At 36.7% G+C, this 14,909-nt stretch overlaps 1 protein-coding gene across 1 annotated transcript; it reads right to left on the bottom strand.

The window, feature by feature from the left end:
* Nucleotides 1–1,372: 1,372 nt before the first annotated feature.
* LOC130992549 (probable UDP-N-acetylglucosamine--peptide N-acetylglucosaminyltransferase SEC) lies at nt 1,373–14,229 on the bottom strand. Its single transcript, XM_057917224.1, has 28 exons — nt 13,520–14,229; nt 10,755–10,900; nt 10,533–10,631; nt 10,389–10,439; nt 9,530–9,646; nt 9,392–9,448; nt 8,835–8,954; nt 8,630–8,692; nt 8,463–8,541; nt 6,954–7,063; nt 6,809–6,862; nt 6,659–6,726; nt 6,453–6,555; nt 6,069–6,271; nt 5,693–5,789; nt 4,603–4,674; nt 4,391–4,467; nt 4,190–4,306; nt 4,005–4,089; nt 3,766–3,933; nt 3,556–3,666; nt 3,301–3,387; nt 3,056–3,183; nt 2,888–2,970; nt 2,685–2,790; nt 2,414–2,560; nt 1,784–1,904; nt 1,373–1,651 (listed from the first exon to the last, which is right to left on the bottom strand). The coding sequence occupies exons 1-28, from the start codon at nt 13,698–13,700 to the stop codon at nt 1,538–1,540; spliced, it is 2,964 nt and encodes a 987-aa protein (XP_057773207.1). The 5' UTR covers nt 13,701–14,229; the 3' UTR covers nt 1,373–1,537.
* Between the last annotated feature and the right edge of the window lie 680 nt (nt 14,230–14,909).

The raw sequence follows: 14,909 nt of genomic DNA, 5'->3' as shown, positions 1-14,909 counted from the left end.
GGTTTAGTTGGCCCAACTTCAACTATAGGGAGCCAAACGTGATAAGGGCCACTACGAGAGAAACTTATTTGATACTTAACCCCTCCAAAAGTAAGCTCCAAGAGCTTATAAGCTCCCCAAAAAATAAGTTTATCTACCCCAACTTAATTTTTTATAATCTTATATGCAACAATCCTTTTACAAATATTTTTCAACTATAATTTATTATTTTCATCATATATCATTCAAGTTCATTTTTCTTCGATTTTCTCTCTCTAAAAAAATATTTTCTCTCTCTAGCTTATAAGCTCAATTATCCAAACACTTTGACAACTTATAAGCTCTTAAAAATTACATCTTATAAGTTCTTGAAACATCTTATAAGCTCCAAGAGCTTATAAGCTCTTTTAAATAAGCTTAGCCAAACACCCTCTTAAGTGGTGTTCTTATGCAAAGCAAATAAGCAATAATTGCTAAGAGAAATTATATGCAATAAAGAGTGATCATGGATTTCAACCAATGTATAGAAGGAATTAGCATGTGCTTCAAGATGCTCTTTGCACTTTGATTTAGATTGTTTTAACGCTCGTGATGTCTAATTGTGCAGTTATAATAACTGCATGAATATGTTTTCGATACACTAAGTTTGATTCCAAATAATTGGACAACTTAATTGGTTAATTGATCACTAATTGATTAAGTGATTTAACCACAAGTAATTGTGGGCACAAGATGTAAGGAATTATAGCCTCCAAAAAAATACAACTGGTGTTGGAGTGCAGTTGTATTTCTAAATCTTAATGTTTTATAGGTAAAACCTCGAGCGAAAGGCCAACGTAAGGAGTTTTGAGTAGAATAGTTAAATCTTTCAATTGATTCTTTATGAGTTTATACACTTAAAAAAAACGATTGGGTTAGGGGCTACATCGCGCGTGACGCGTTACAGTAGGGACGTTATTGCTTTTGGCCTATAATCAATTGAAATATGTAAATATAATTGCACCTATGATCGAGCGATTATTCATGTTTGATTATTCAAGTTTAAAGCATGTTATCCGTTTCTTTTGACGAAATCATTTTTCTATTTTACTTCATTTTATATATTTTTTTGCCCACATGAGTAGTCATAGTAGACAGTAGAATCCAAGCCTTTTTTTAATGACACCGCGACCAGAGAAGTTACAATCTATTTCCTGTGACTTCGACCCTAGACTTACCGGTAACTAAAGTGAATCGTGGGCACACGACTAGAAGATTTATTTGCGAAGCTAAATGATGGCTTCGTTAGAGAGAGAGAGCAGCTCTTCGAAGATAATGAGAGATTATGGTAGGAGATTTGAAGAAATCTCAAACAAGCTTTTATCATCAAAATTACCTCCCATGCTTACCAACATCAAGTAAAATTAGTCACTTTCCCTATTTCATGATTGAAATGAGTAACATGACATATCTGAGTTTTGATACTGGTACAGTATATATCTGAAGCCAATTCAGACACGGTGAAGCCCCGAATCTCTTTGTTTATCTACAATGCCGTTTCTTTTCTTATACATCCCATCTACTTGTCATACGGAAATTCCAAGTCATTCTCTGCAACTTTGAAGTGTTGCGGATGCTGGCCTGAGCAGTACAGATTCCACATCTTGAAGTATGAACGCTCCAAATTTCTCACCTGAAATACAACACCAACTTTACAAATCAATCACTCACGAAAAATTTAGCAGAGGGCGAGTTAAAGGATCCGCATTAAAACTAGCAGTCAATGATGTGCAACAGAATGATTAAGAGTCGTGGTGCTACTAACCCAGCGTGCTGTGTCAAAAAGGGGACAGGTTAGGCGTGCAGCCTTCAGCCTCTTGGTAAGATCTTGAAGCTTTTCACGATTAAGTGCCAAAGAAACTGCCTTCTCTTCGTACTCTTTCATACTAATCATGTTAAACACAATAAGGCATGTGAGTCAAACCAACAGAAGCTCAGGTTGGACGTGAGCAATATATGGAGCAGGAAAGCTTTAGTTTTGAAGAAGAAAAGACCAGATAGTACAAAATAATGCTCAAGAATAAAACAAGCAAGAGAGGTCAAAATCACAAAGTCCGACAGAATACAGGTGACAACACAACACATACCATGGCAAGTTCCCAGCAGTAGCTAGTATAGTATAGCATAAATTAATATGTATGTAGATTAAAACAAGTTGGAAAAAAATATTAAAATAAAGATCTCTTAAAAAAAAGAGAATGGCAAATTTTGGCATTACCTAAGAGTAACAGAAATGGAAAGACAGTCTATTCCAGAAATGGAAAGACAGCATACAGGGCCAAACAGAGTTATTAAGAGGAAGAACAATGAACAAAGAGAAGCGAAATGTACTGCCATAGATTTTTCTAACAACTTATGACCACCTCATAAATCGATTACAAGTTAAGACACATACCTATTCACAATCATCTCTTCCCCAACTCCGGTTGCCAAACAAAGTGAACCAGCGACTCTAGTAGCCATTTTCTCAAGAGGAAGAGTAACCATCGGTAGACCAGCCCAAAGAACATCCGTTCCGGTAGTATGTGCGTTGCAAAGCGGTCTATTTAACATTAAAGCAGAATCAACATGAAATTAAAACAGGTAGGAAATTTAAACAGAGAGATATTAGTTAATCTTAAGTTGTCTAAGCTGAAAACAGGAAGAGGAAAATAAAAGAACCATACGTATCAAGAAAGAGGTCTGCTAATGAACTACGCCTTATGTGCTCCTGTTTCATTGCAACTTCTGTGAATATTATTTGGTCTGGTTGCACACCTTGTGCAGCAGCATCTGGATAAAAAGTAAAAAATTTAGGCTGTCATCCAACTACACCTGTTTCTTACTGAAACATCTATCTTTAACATAATCCAGGTACAGATGAACATACAAGCACGCAGCCTCATCTCGCCTGCCGCTGGAAATCTGAGAAGCCAAAGTGCACTGTTTGGAACACGCTTAAGAATATTGCACCTGAACACATCAAAGATCATTCTTAAGCACAACATTGGATTGTAAGATGGCAATTTACTAACATAACAATTTTGACCATCTATACCAGGTTGTAAAAATCTCCGGATCCATCTTGTAGAGTTGATTGAAACAAGCAAATATAAATTTGTCTTCTGGCAACCCATAGTCTGACCTCTTAGGTTGGCAGTTTGGATCCAGTACATCCAGATTTTTCTTAAAGATATTGCAACAGGTGAGAGTCAGCAAAAATATATATTCAACATGAGCAAAAAGAACAAAAAAAAGTTTTTCTAGGGAAACAGAAAAGGAAGAACAAATCTCAATGTTTACCTGCTTATAATCATTCACAAAATAGCAATGAGGTAGATGGACAATCTTTTCAGAATATATATTTGAGTAACACATAGGTGACACAAACTGCAATTAAAAAAGGGCCAAGTTAGGGAGACACAAGAAACATTATTGATTTGCTCAAAAAAAAAAAAAAACATTAAACTGAGGGTCATAAACAGCACTCGGGTGCTAGGGGACGACACATCAGATTCCAACACAAACAAAGAAGGTAACACAATATAAGTATGATACCTCATCAGTAACCAAATAATGTATGTAGTTTGCTCCTGTGGTCCCAGGAAATCCCATATATGAAACCTGAATAGGAGCAGGCTGCATGGAGAATATTTCATTTCTTGCCCCCTGCAGATATGCAAACAAAACAATCACTATTTCATTCAAGATCCAATCCAGAAAGTACAAACCAAGCAAAGAAGATGGGCAACGGGATATGTTTGGTACCTTAGTATATCCATTGAGGTTAATAAGAATCTGAATCTGATTCTCATTAATCATCCTTGCAATAGTATCGGATGCCATAGATGACACATCAATAAAATGCTCAGCTTCCGATTGGATTCTTAGCCTCCATTCAGAACCATCATTTGGACTCAATGCATAGCAGAAAACCTACAATCATAAAAATCTTATTGCACCAAGAGAAAGTCAGAATTTGACCAATTTAAGTATAATAAACTAACCTCAATATTATCTTTGTCATGCATGCCAAACACCGAACCCATAAGATGTGACAAAGGGTGGTTACCGAAGTCGCTGCTCACATATCTGTGAGATACAGAAAACAGTAAGCAAGTTTATTTATACCATTCACAGTGAGAAAAGGAGGGTACTTCTGCAGCACAACAGAAATCGTCAATGAACCTACCCTACTCTTAACCGGCCATTCCTGCCCCCACCCCTTATTGGTAGTGGAGTTGGATGGTTAAAAGGAGGAAGTGAGTAACGGGATGCAACGACTGTACAGTGTGCAGCATATTTCCAACTGCATGTATTAAAACCTCCAAGTTACAAAATTTACAAATGAATTAGAGAATGCCCAACCGAAAGAGTAGTGAAGTCCCCTTACCTGATTTCAAGAGCAAGCATTGGGTCAAGGGGATAAGCTATTGCATGGAAAGGCTGCACACTTGGAATAACTGACATCTACAATAAATAAAAAGGCTGGTGAGCAATATAATGAATATCTCAAGTCTATATTTGTTCAATCAGGAAATGATGAATGATGGTCGCCAAATTGAGATGTGACAAGATAGTCTGATTGCGCAGATTTAGCAAAACCTTGATCTGTCTTCTTAGTATCCCTTCAACTTCAGCAAACATCTTGTCCCGGTCTTCCCAGTCGCACACGCACTGAGATGAAGTTCATTCAAGATAATCAAATTAGAGAAAGATCAACTAGCCACCAGATAAAACAAAAAAGAGACACGTACACCATACAATTACAAATATTTTCCAAAAGCATGCAAGAATGTTATAAATTAACAATCTAGGTATTAAACCGCTGAATCATAGAATCGTATCAATCATAACAAGTAGTAGAAACTATAATATGGTAATAATATGATGGTACATAGGCCAGTATGAATGTCGAGAAGTACGAATAGAAACTGTCGAATAATATAGTTAAATCAGCTCAGTATCCTGCTCAACACACCACAGAAAATTGATCATTAGAACCTGCTTTTGCATGCCTAAGGACGAACATAAAATCTTATCACACAGCAATCTTGTTAGTCTTACAACAATTCATAGCTTCTACTAGCACAATGAGTTCCCTTGAATGGCATACATCACAATGCCACTATTGGACTGGTTCAAATTATGGCAGTACACTCCTCACAGTGTACTTCAATCAAGGTGCAGAAAATTAGATCAAGACATGGTCTGGTTGCAATGAGATACCCGGATTGGATTAGCAGCGACATATTGGACGTTATGCACAAAATCTTGCATCAGTTCGTCACTTTTACACACGAACCTTACAATCAGATTGAACCTTTGAATTGAATCAGTCCAAGACTTTAGCTGGACATAATATTTTTAAGCAGCTTTGGCCAGTTCACCTCATTATTTGTGATTTCTTACATTTGACTGAATATCAGTTAAAAGATTAATCATGCCACATAACCTTTTTTCTCACAGGATTAGTCTATCTAAAATGTTACAAGGCTTAAAGAGTAGGCATAGAGAGCAAGCCTCTCACATAAGAAATTTGCAAAATGTGCATGTAAGAAGAACTCGTGAATACTAGAAGGAAACAAACATAATCAGATATTCATGTAGAGGATGACCACACCATCTGGATGCTTTACCCTTTTGATTATAGAAACTTCGATAAAGAATTTAGAGAACATGAGATTTTATGTACCTGCAAAGTGTGAAGAAGGTTACAAGTTGCCTCTGGAAAATCTGGTCGCAGTGCCAATGCATGCCTGTAGCTCTTAATCGCAGCTTCTACATGGCCACTGCAAGTACCGCAAACAAAGGCATGTAAAGCATATGCCATATATTAATCAACCCACATACAAGTCATCTCTAGTGGAATAGATTTTCAGAAACATATAATTAGTGAACCACATGCAAGTCCAAATTTCTAGAGAATTAAATATTCACAGGAAGGGGAAAAAAGAACTGGGGAATAGCTTCTGCTTCCAGAACGCATTGAAATAGCAAGGTATAGACATGATTAGCTAGACCTGCGCAACTAGTTCAGAAATCTGCTGGAAGGGGCATAAAAAATGTACCTGTCCTTGTAAGCTGAAGCTAAATTAGCATGAGCCTCAGCCATGCTCGGTCGGATGGTAATAGCACGCATATAATCTTGAATGGCTTCATTCACTCTTCCAATTTCTTTGTAAGTGTTACCCCTATTAACAAGCCCATCAACAGCCAATGGATCAATTCTGAGGACCTCATTGTAGCAGGATATTGCATCTGGATAGTTACCCTGTAATTCAGCCAAACATGTTAGTTGCAGTTCTCCCGTCAAGACCATGCTACGGTGTGATTAACAGATAAACATCATTCATTCCAATCCTGCAAGAATTTCTTGTAACAAAAGACAACTTTGAATTCTATTAACTATGCTACAACACATAAAAATTATAAGAAAGGAAAGGATTCCATACCTGTTGCTTGTATATTATGGCTAAATTATTGAAAGGAGCAGATAGCCCAGTGGTAACAGTTAACGTCGCCTTGTAGCATTGAGCAGCAGCACTCATCATGTTCCTTCGACATACAGAAAACAGATTTCATGATCAACAACCCAGCAAAGAGCAAAAGAAACAGTCTATGCAATCTGCATAAGTTAGTCCCTTGATATCAAACATACCATTCCATATAAATATTTCCAAGATTGGTAAGGGCTTGAGGGTGACTAGGTTGAAGGGACAGGCATTGCTTCATAAGCAAAGAGCATAATTAGTACATGCAGAGATCAGTTACATAACAAACATTTTAATATAACTGAACAGAAACTAACTCGATAGCAATGAATTGCTTCTTCTACTCTTCCAGCATCTTTCAACGCATTACCCTGGTAATCAAAATCCAAAACAGAATAATCAGCTAAATTGCTTTTACTTGAAAGAATATCACTAGATGAACTTTTAAAATAGACTTCAGACCAGATTATTGTATGCCTCCAAAAATCCAGCATCACAGGCAATAGCCCGCTTGTAGTTAAGTATTGCCATATCAAGGTTACTCTGCTCGTAGTATACACTGGCCAAGTTGCCTGCAGTGAAGCTCCTAATATCAAAACTCCAAAACAACTGTGCAATTACACGAAGCACTTCCACTTAATCACGACATTTTCTAACAGTTCTGTGAAATATTATGTCGTTTTTTATGTCAAAGCCGCCAAACAGATGAAAGCATCTCACCACTCCAGGAAAATGACAGCGTAAAATCAGTTCACTAAAGAATCAGTTTGGAGAGCTACATTTATGCACACCCAATGCCTCTAAAGAACAACAAGGCTAGAATAGAAACGTTTTTTAAGTTTAATAAACTCACGTTATCAATATCAATTTTTTGTATGAACTCCATTTATGCACCTATATTAAACATCTTGCTTTAATACATATCACGAGCACATGGATTAAGCAAAATAGGACATCAGAGAAACAAATAAGTGATCTTTTGTGTGCTTATACATGCATTAGACAGAGAGAGTGGTGTACTTGAGTTTCAGACATGAAAGAAGAATTTCCAGCAATTGCACATCAGTTCTGGTAGGCATCTTATTTGCAGTGACAACATAGAACATGTTTGATTATGTCATGTTCATGAACTCACAAAGAACAACTTAGACCTTCAGACAGTGCAGAAGAAAGGTTTGAGAGAGAGGGAGAGAGAGGATAGTTCATTTGACAACCCAAAAGAAGAAATTCTTCAAAAAGGTCTATGTGGATTACTTAGTGTAAGATGTGGGTAGATGCTGGATATATGCAGTGGTGGAGAAAAACAGCTGAGACTGGCTAACGTGCATAGAGATAGTTTCGAGCATTTGCTGTGCATCAGATAGTGGCACCATGTGGCAGACTTGCCACCCATCTGGTTTTACAAGCATTTGCTGGGCAGATTGGGTTGGTTCCAAGAACAGCCCCAGCACAAGGCATCTGCTAGTGGCACCATGTGGCAGACCTGCCATTCATCTAGTGACAATAAAGTGGAAACTACTTACAAAGGGGATTTTGCATGCAAACTGTATTAATGCATGCTGATGAACATGTGCAATGGGCTGTGCCCTGTAAACTGGTGTTGCCTTCATCATACAGTGTGTATGATTTTCCATGCTTTGGCTTGCCTAACATCAACTTGGAGTGAGACTAAGTGAAGGCTGACTAGTCTAAAGAAAGATAAAGACTGCATAGCACATGAAAGAGCAGAAGTTCATACCCTAAAGTCACCCCTTGTGACTATAGCTAAGGAGTTACAACTCCTTGCAAAATACCAAATATCTTCATTTGTGCGTCTAACCAATTTCATGCCCCACAGCTATATTAAACCCCAAAAAAGACATAGTAATATAAAGCTCAAAGAGTCAAAAAATATGCCAAACATAAAGCACAAACTACTTGGTGGGGGGGGGGGGGGGGGGTAACATACTAAGGATAGATTGTATCACTCACCAAAAGCCATTGCGCTGTCTGGTCTTGACTGGAGGGCTCTTTGATAGCATACAATGGATTCTTGTGGCATTCCTAAGGCCTGGAGAACACAAAGAAGACTTGTCTTTCTCCATGATCTTGCCCCATTTGCAGCTACCAACCATACAAGTAAAAAGCATGAATCTAACCTTGTAAACATTTCCCAGATTTAAGTAGGCATCGGAGAAGTTTGGCTTCAACTTAACGGCTTCCTGGATGTACCATGAAATACAGTGAGAAGAGCACACATGAACACGCTACCAACCATATCCAAAACAAACCAGAACATGTGCATATACACAGCGAGGCCATAAAAAAGATCATATCTGAAAAGACTAAAATGGTTGTTCGTACCTTGTAGTATTGCAAGGCCCGGTTAAGATCACCAGCCTCCATAAAAAGGCCAGCAAGATTGGACCATGCAATAGCAAAAGTTGGCTGTATTCCAAGAGCATCCAAATAACAATTGTATGCCTGATAAAAGGAAACATAGCATCAAAACTTCTGAAATGAAGTATGATTAACACTTGGACATCATGGCAGTCTATAATTAACAATTAACAAGTGCATGAATAATAATACTGATTAGTGGAGAACCCAAGAATTTTAAATAGGGGGTCCAACCAATAATAATATACTACAAATTAATGTAGAAGAACTATATAAAATCATAAACCAAATAAAGGCAACCCAATTGCCGATGACGTTTTAATATACCATGTAAGCCACCAATGCAATGTTTCAGAACCTATATAATATAACATCTGAAACACTAGGCACTTCAATTAAAGAACCTAGAAGGTTCAATCAAAAACCATCAACCATCATGTCATAAATCTACTAAGACAAACAAAACAAGTAGATCAAGAAAACATGTTTGACGGAAAAAATTGTTCCGTCTGCTAACTTACCTCTTGCACCAAACCTTGAGCTTTCATCAGATTTCCCAGATTACTATGGGCATCAACCTAAGGAAATTAAATTGAAATAAATATGAGAAGATACAAAATGTAGGAAATAATATTAGACAAGTCAATGATGAAAGTTACCAAACGTGGATTTAGAGCAAGTGCTTGACGACAACATTGAGCAGCCTCAGTGAACCTTCCCTTACGCATATAAGCACTAGCTAAATTTGACCATGCATCGGCAAAATTTGGCCGGAGCTGAAAGTAAATTGTTCAGAAATGCAGTTATTTATGCAAGTCCAATATATGCCAACTACCTCGTCCTTATAACCTCTACATATCATTTCATATATCTAGAATGAGCAAATAGGGCCTATAATGAGACAGAACCCAGAAACCATAGCAAGAAGTAGAACAACTATTCAGCTAAAGGAAGTGAAGCTAATGGTTAATGTAATTGATGCAGGAGATATCCCAGGAAGAACAATATGAACAAACTACAAGATCCTGCCTAGATTATCAGAACATTAGGGGAGCATATTATCAGTGATTTAACTCGAGAAAACTTATGCAAAATTGCAAGATTTAAAAGATTCACTTCCATAAGGTTCCCATACTTGAAACATGATAGTTTTTGTCAATACTTTCAACTAATTATATCATAATTTCAGAAAGGATGGTTATGAATGTGATTGGGCAGAGGGACACTGGCAATATTATAAACCCATTTAATGACAACCAATAGTACAAAAGTCTTTCTAGCCTCTTCCAGTATACTTATAAACTGATTATAAAAAAGGACACTCAGTGACTGTATACAGAATGGATTTTGTGAATATCTCTTCAGGAAAATCATAGGAACAGATCACGAGAAGTTGGGCAATCAAGGAAAATCTCCAAGACAAATCAAATCGCTGTATATATATTTTCCACTCCTACCAAACAGTGAGATTGTGCACAAATAGATCCAATTACAAATGAATTCCAAAAGAAGACAAACCTCGATCGCAATCAAGTAATAGCGAATTGCAACATCGATGTTTCCTTTTTCCTGGCAGAAAACAAGAGCAACACATTTAACTAACATCTCCATTAATCCACATCCAACCTACTAAGAAGATTGAACAACATCAAAAAAGGGCACCTTCCAAGCATTGGCCATATTTCCATAGCACTCAGCAAACTGTGGATCAATTCTAATAGCCTCTTCATTCTTTGCAATGCACAAATCGAAGTCATGCAACTGACCCAAAAAAAATCATAAAATATGTTTCAGATGTCTGCTTTCCAGTTCCAGGAGCTGATTCCAAGAGGAAAAGGCAAGATTCAGGTAAATAGGCAAAAATGAAAGTATCCAAATAGCAACCTGATAATAGGTTGCACCCAACAGTAGAAGGTTGTCGGTGCGACGTGGATTTCTCTCATAGACAGCCTTGCTGTGTTCTAGTGCCTGCTTATAATTGCCAGCTTTATAATTTTGATGAGCAAGGTTCAAGAGTGTGTCTTCATCAACTACATCAATTGGAAGAAAGAATTATGTTAACAGATAAAAGAAAAGACGCCAAAACAGCAGTATTTATTTAATTCTTCGTAGCATGCAGAGGTCACACATAAAGGCAATCAGAAAAATGGCTAAAGAACCTGAAACAAAGTCCAATCCCATTGAGTTTCCTAGTCAACATCTTAAATGATTTAGCATTCCATGAGCTATCAAACTTTAATACTAACCACATCTCATGAGGAGTAAGCTCTATTCAAGCTAATGCCCTCTAAACCTTTTATGTGATTCAAGTTATAAACATACTATTGTCAACTCACAACACCAACTGAAGATAATATTCTTCAGAAGTTACGTAATCATGGGCACATACTTTTGACTCTGGTAGAAATAATAACAATGCTTTTGAAATGATCAGTATAATCTCTAGAGAACGATAATTTTAATTGTCTAGCAAACATAAGGTACTCTCAGTTATATACAGAAACATAACAGTAGTGATTGATGTTTATACATCTCAAAGAAATTGGCTGCAATTTTCAATGATATTCTTCAATATAGTAACTACTAACTAGGTACTTCCATGTGTGAGTAGAATGATTCCAGAAGAAAATAAAAGAGGAGGTTGGCATTTACTTCACTTGATGAACTGAAGAAGTTAAGGTAAGGCAAAGAAACCTCTCAGTGTCGACTAAATACACCAAGTAGTTCTCATTCAAACTGGCCCTGTCAAGTATTGTCACATATCAGAAAAATCAGCTTTTACTAGACCAGAAATCTAATAAGTTGTTATATAGTCCTCAAGTTCAAAATAAGTTTAGATGAGATTATCCCAGTTCCATTTGGGGAAAAATGTCAAAGTTATTACAAATGAAATACTGATTAGGTTGACCTCTGTCATGGTCAAATAAAAAGATTGAAATAAGATTGGTAATTTCCCTTTTGGCAGTAAAATTATCTTTTTAATTTGACTTTGTCAATAAAATACCTAATTTATCAACAGCTGTGTCAGACTAAAGATTCATTATCCAAATCTCAGCTACGCCAGCTCTTTAGCTATTTCCGCATAAAGGGACAAACTAGAAACATCATCTTATGCTTTGACATAAAGGGGAGTTTGAAAGACACCGTAGGAAAGAACGAATCAACCCTTCCCAAAAGATCGAACAAGCCTTCAAAACGACCTTAAGCCTCATGTTGGGTCAATAGGAATATCAGGTAAAAGAAAAGGAGTTAATATATATCACAGTTGAGAGACACAGAGAACAATATTCCATGCAACTAATACACAAGAAATATCACATTAAACTAGGATGGTCTTTTTAAATCCATATTTGGACTCAAAACCCAAAGTCTGTCTTTGTTATCAGGTGAGAACATGGATATTAGTCCAGGAACCTCATAAAAAATCTAGTGACAGTTAGCAGGAGAGTACTAATGGGACTAAGCAAGTTAAAATAATTTCCTATTAAAATGTAAAGGAATATGATAACAGAAGTCAATAATCACGCAAAAGAATCACAGGAAAGTTGGGTAACATACGCAGGTGGCGCATAATTTCGAGACACGACAAGATGCAGAATGTGGACTTGCATTAGATTAAAAACAGCAGACAATGAATCAACAAAATTTGTGCCTTAAAACAATTTGAGAACCCAAAAAAATGTCGTCCTTGAATACAACTCTTTAAATAGTTGCTAGATACCATAAACTTTTAGTTTACCAAACAATCCATGACATGAGCATTCAATACAGGAAAAGTTACTAACTTCTTCACACCGAGGTGGTCTTTGATTCTAAATTTCTCAAGTTATTAATATAAAGAAACTTTGGGGAATATATTTCACCATTTTGGAAACTTCATCATAACGAATTTGAAACAAAATAAAACTTTCACAAACACATATCGATTTCTGAAATACATAGCTAACATTTTTGAGAATATAAGATAACATAGATTTCAAACCAAATGATGAACCATCACCCAACTAAACGAAATGGCAAGGATCACTGGTAGCCAATTTAGCTGAAAAGTCAGGGTCATACAATAACATAGACGAACAATCAAATCACAATAATTGGCAATTATGAGAGCAATGCTTGATCAAACTGTACAAGTCGTATAAACAATTTTTTAATACGAAATGAAGAAAGCTTACTCAATTAGCAAATCCTATCAACAAGTAGATGATAATACCCACCAAAAATGGTGGCTTCCAAAAGTTCCGTGGTCGAATATAGTTAAAAGAACTAAATGGCGATACCCGAAATTCAACAGAATCAACAAGCCAACAGAGTTTACTGAAACCAGATGCCTAGAGGTTTAACCAAAAGAAAATATGCATAGATAATCCAAGCCAGAAATTGCCGAATTCACACATGATCTCACCCGAACCAGATACTAATCATAAAGTTCCAGCTTGAGGGCAATAATTCTCCAAGGAAATGATATAAAATGAAAAAAAAAACAATTAAATTCAAAACCCTAATTCTTGAAGAAAAGTATAAAACAACCAATTATATCACTAATTTTAACCAAACATTAGGAAACATCCAGAGTACAACTCACCCACTAAGAACACAGAAAACTCCAACACAAAATTAAATGATTAGAAAAGTTAAAAAAATCAAACCTTCACGAGAAGTCTCTTGCTTGATATTACTCGAAGAGACCAAAGCCAAGGACGACTCCTCCCGGTGATGATCGGTGCCGACATTGTACGGAACCCTAGCCACATGCTGGGGCTGCTGCTGCTGCTGTAGCTGCTGCAGATTGAGGTTGTACTGCCGCGGATCGCTCTGCAACGACAGCATGATTGCCGATCCTCCCGATCACGATCCCGCCGCCGCAGAATTATAATTATACACACCGTATCAGAAATTGAATTTGTCACAAAACCAATAAAATTAAGATTTTCGGAAAAGGGGATGATTCTGTTCAGAAGGGTTTTGCCATGGGAAAAATTGGAGATACTTAATTTATTTAATATTACATCACGCACTCGCAGCTCTAGAGAGAGAAAGAGAGCATAGAGGAAGATAGATGGAAGAGAGAGAGGAATATATGTGAGAAAAAAAAGGAGGAGAGAGAGAATCCCCTTTTCCTCGTCTCAGTGTTCTTCCCTTTCGGTTAACTCTGCCTTAACAGCGATTCCTCTAGAACTCCTCGCTCATTCCAATTACTCTTTTATCCTTAGCCTTCCTCATAAAATCGCCCAACAAAAAAAATAAAAAATAAATAAAAAGGAGAATCAATTTTTTCTTTTTTAATTTTAGGACTTCAGAAGAATCAAAATATTCATAATGAGGATAGAATCGAATAAAACTGAACCAGTGAATTATTCGATTACATTGTGTAAAAAGCTACAATAATATATATTCTTTGGAATATTTTCCAGTTGGGATGGACAATATTTAATTAATCCTTCTTCAAAAAAAGTCATCAAATACAACTACCTCAAGAAGTTACTACCTATAAAAGTCTTATCTAACTTTGAAAACGTTCTTCTCAAACAAAAAAAAAAAAAAAAAACTTTGAATATGTTATAAAACTTTGGCAAACACAATATGTCTTTGATATCATAATTAGTGAAATTGTACCTATCCAACAATCAATTGTCTCGGCCACACACAAATAACGTAAGCAACGATACTCAACGAAAATCAAGCGGAAAGTAAAGAACACAAGACACCAATAATGATTACCCAGTTCGGTGATAACACACCTACGTCTGGGGGGCCACGCCCAGTTCCAACAGTTCACTAGTGAAGATAAGAAATACAAAGGACTTACACGCGAAGACTCGATCTTCCTAACCTCTATTTCTTCCCAAACCTTCACCTACGTGAACAAAAAGAGAGCAAGATAGAACTTACCCACAGAACGTGATTGCCTCTCAATCCACGTTCAAACCAACATCAAGAAACACTCCAACAGGCTGGAGTTCAGATCACTAAACCAAAGAAGCCTTACGCTTACATAGAAAGAAAGAGTAAAACAACAGCACACACTCACAGATTGTA

This window comes from Salvia miltiorrhiza, chromosome 7 (genome assembly GCF_028751815.1).
Source record: "Salvia miltiorrhiza cultivar Shanhuang (shh) chromosome 7, IMPLAD_Smil_shh, whole genome shotgun sequence".
Classification (NCBI taxonomy): Eukaryota; Viridiplantae; Streptophyta; class Magnoliopsida; order Lamiales; family Lamiaceae; genus Salvia; species Salvia miltiorrhiza.
Note: the sequence above shows the minus strand (reverse complement) of the source record. Positions and strands in the feature narration are given on the sequence as shown.

Excerpts from the sequence above, each read along its gene's own strand:
- LOC130992549 (XM_057917224.1), bottom strand. The coding sequence starts at position 13,700 with ATGCTGTCGTTGCAGAGCGATCCGCGGCAGTACAACCTCAATCTGCAG. Across the intron at positions 6,272-6,452 it reads CCATAATATACAAGCAACAG|GGTAACTATCCAGATGCAAT; the intron begins GTATGGAATCCT and ends GCTGAATTACAG. Across the intron at positions 3,934-4,004 it reads ATGACAAAGATAATATTGAG|GTTTTCTGCTATGCATTGAG; the intron begins GTTAGTTTATTA and ends TTATGATTGTAG.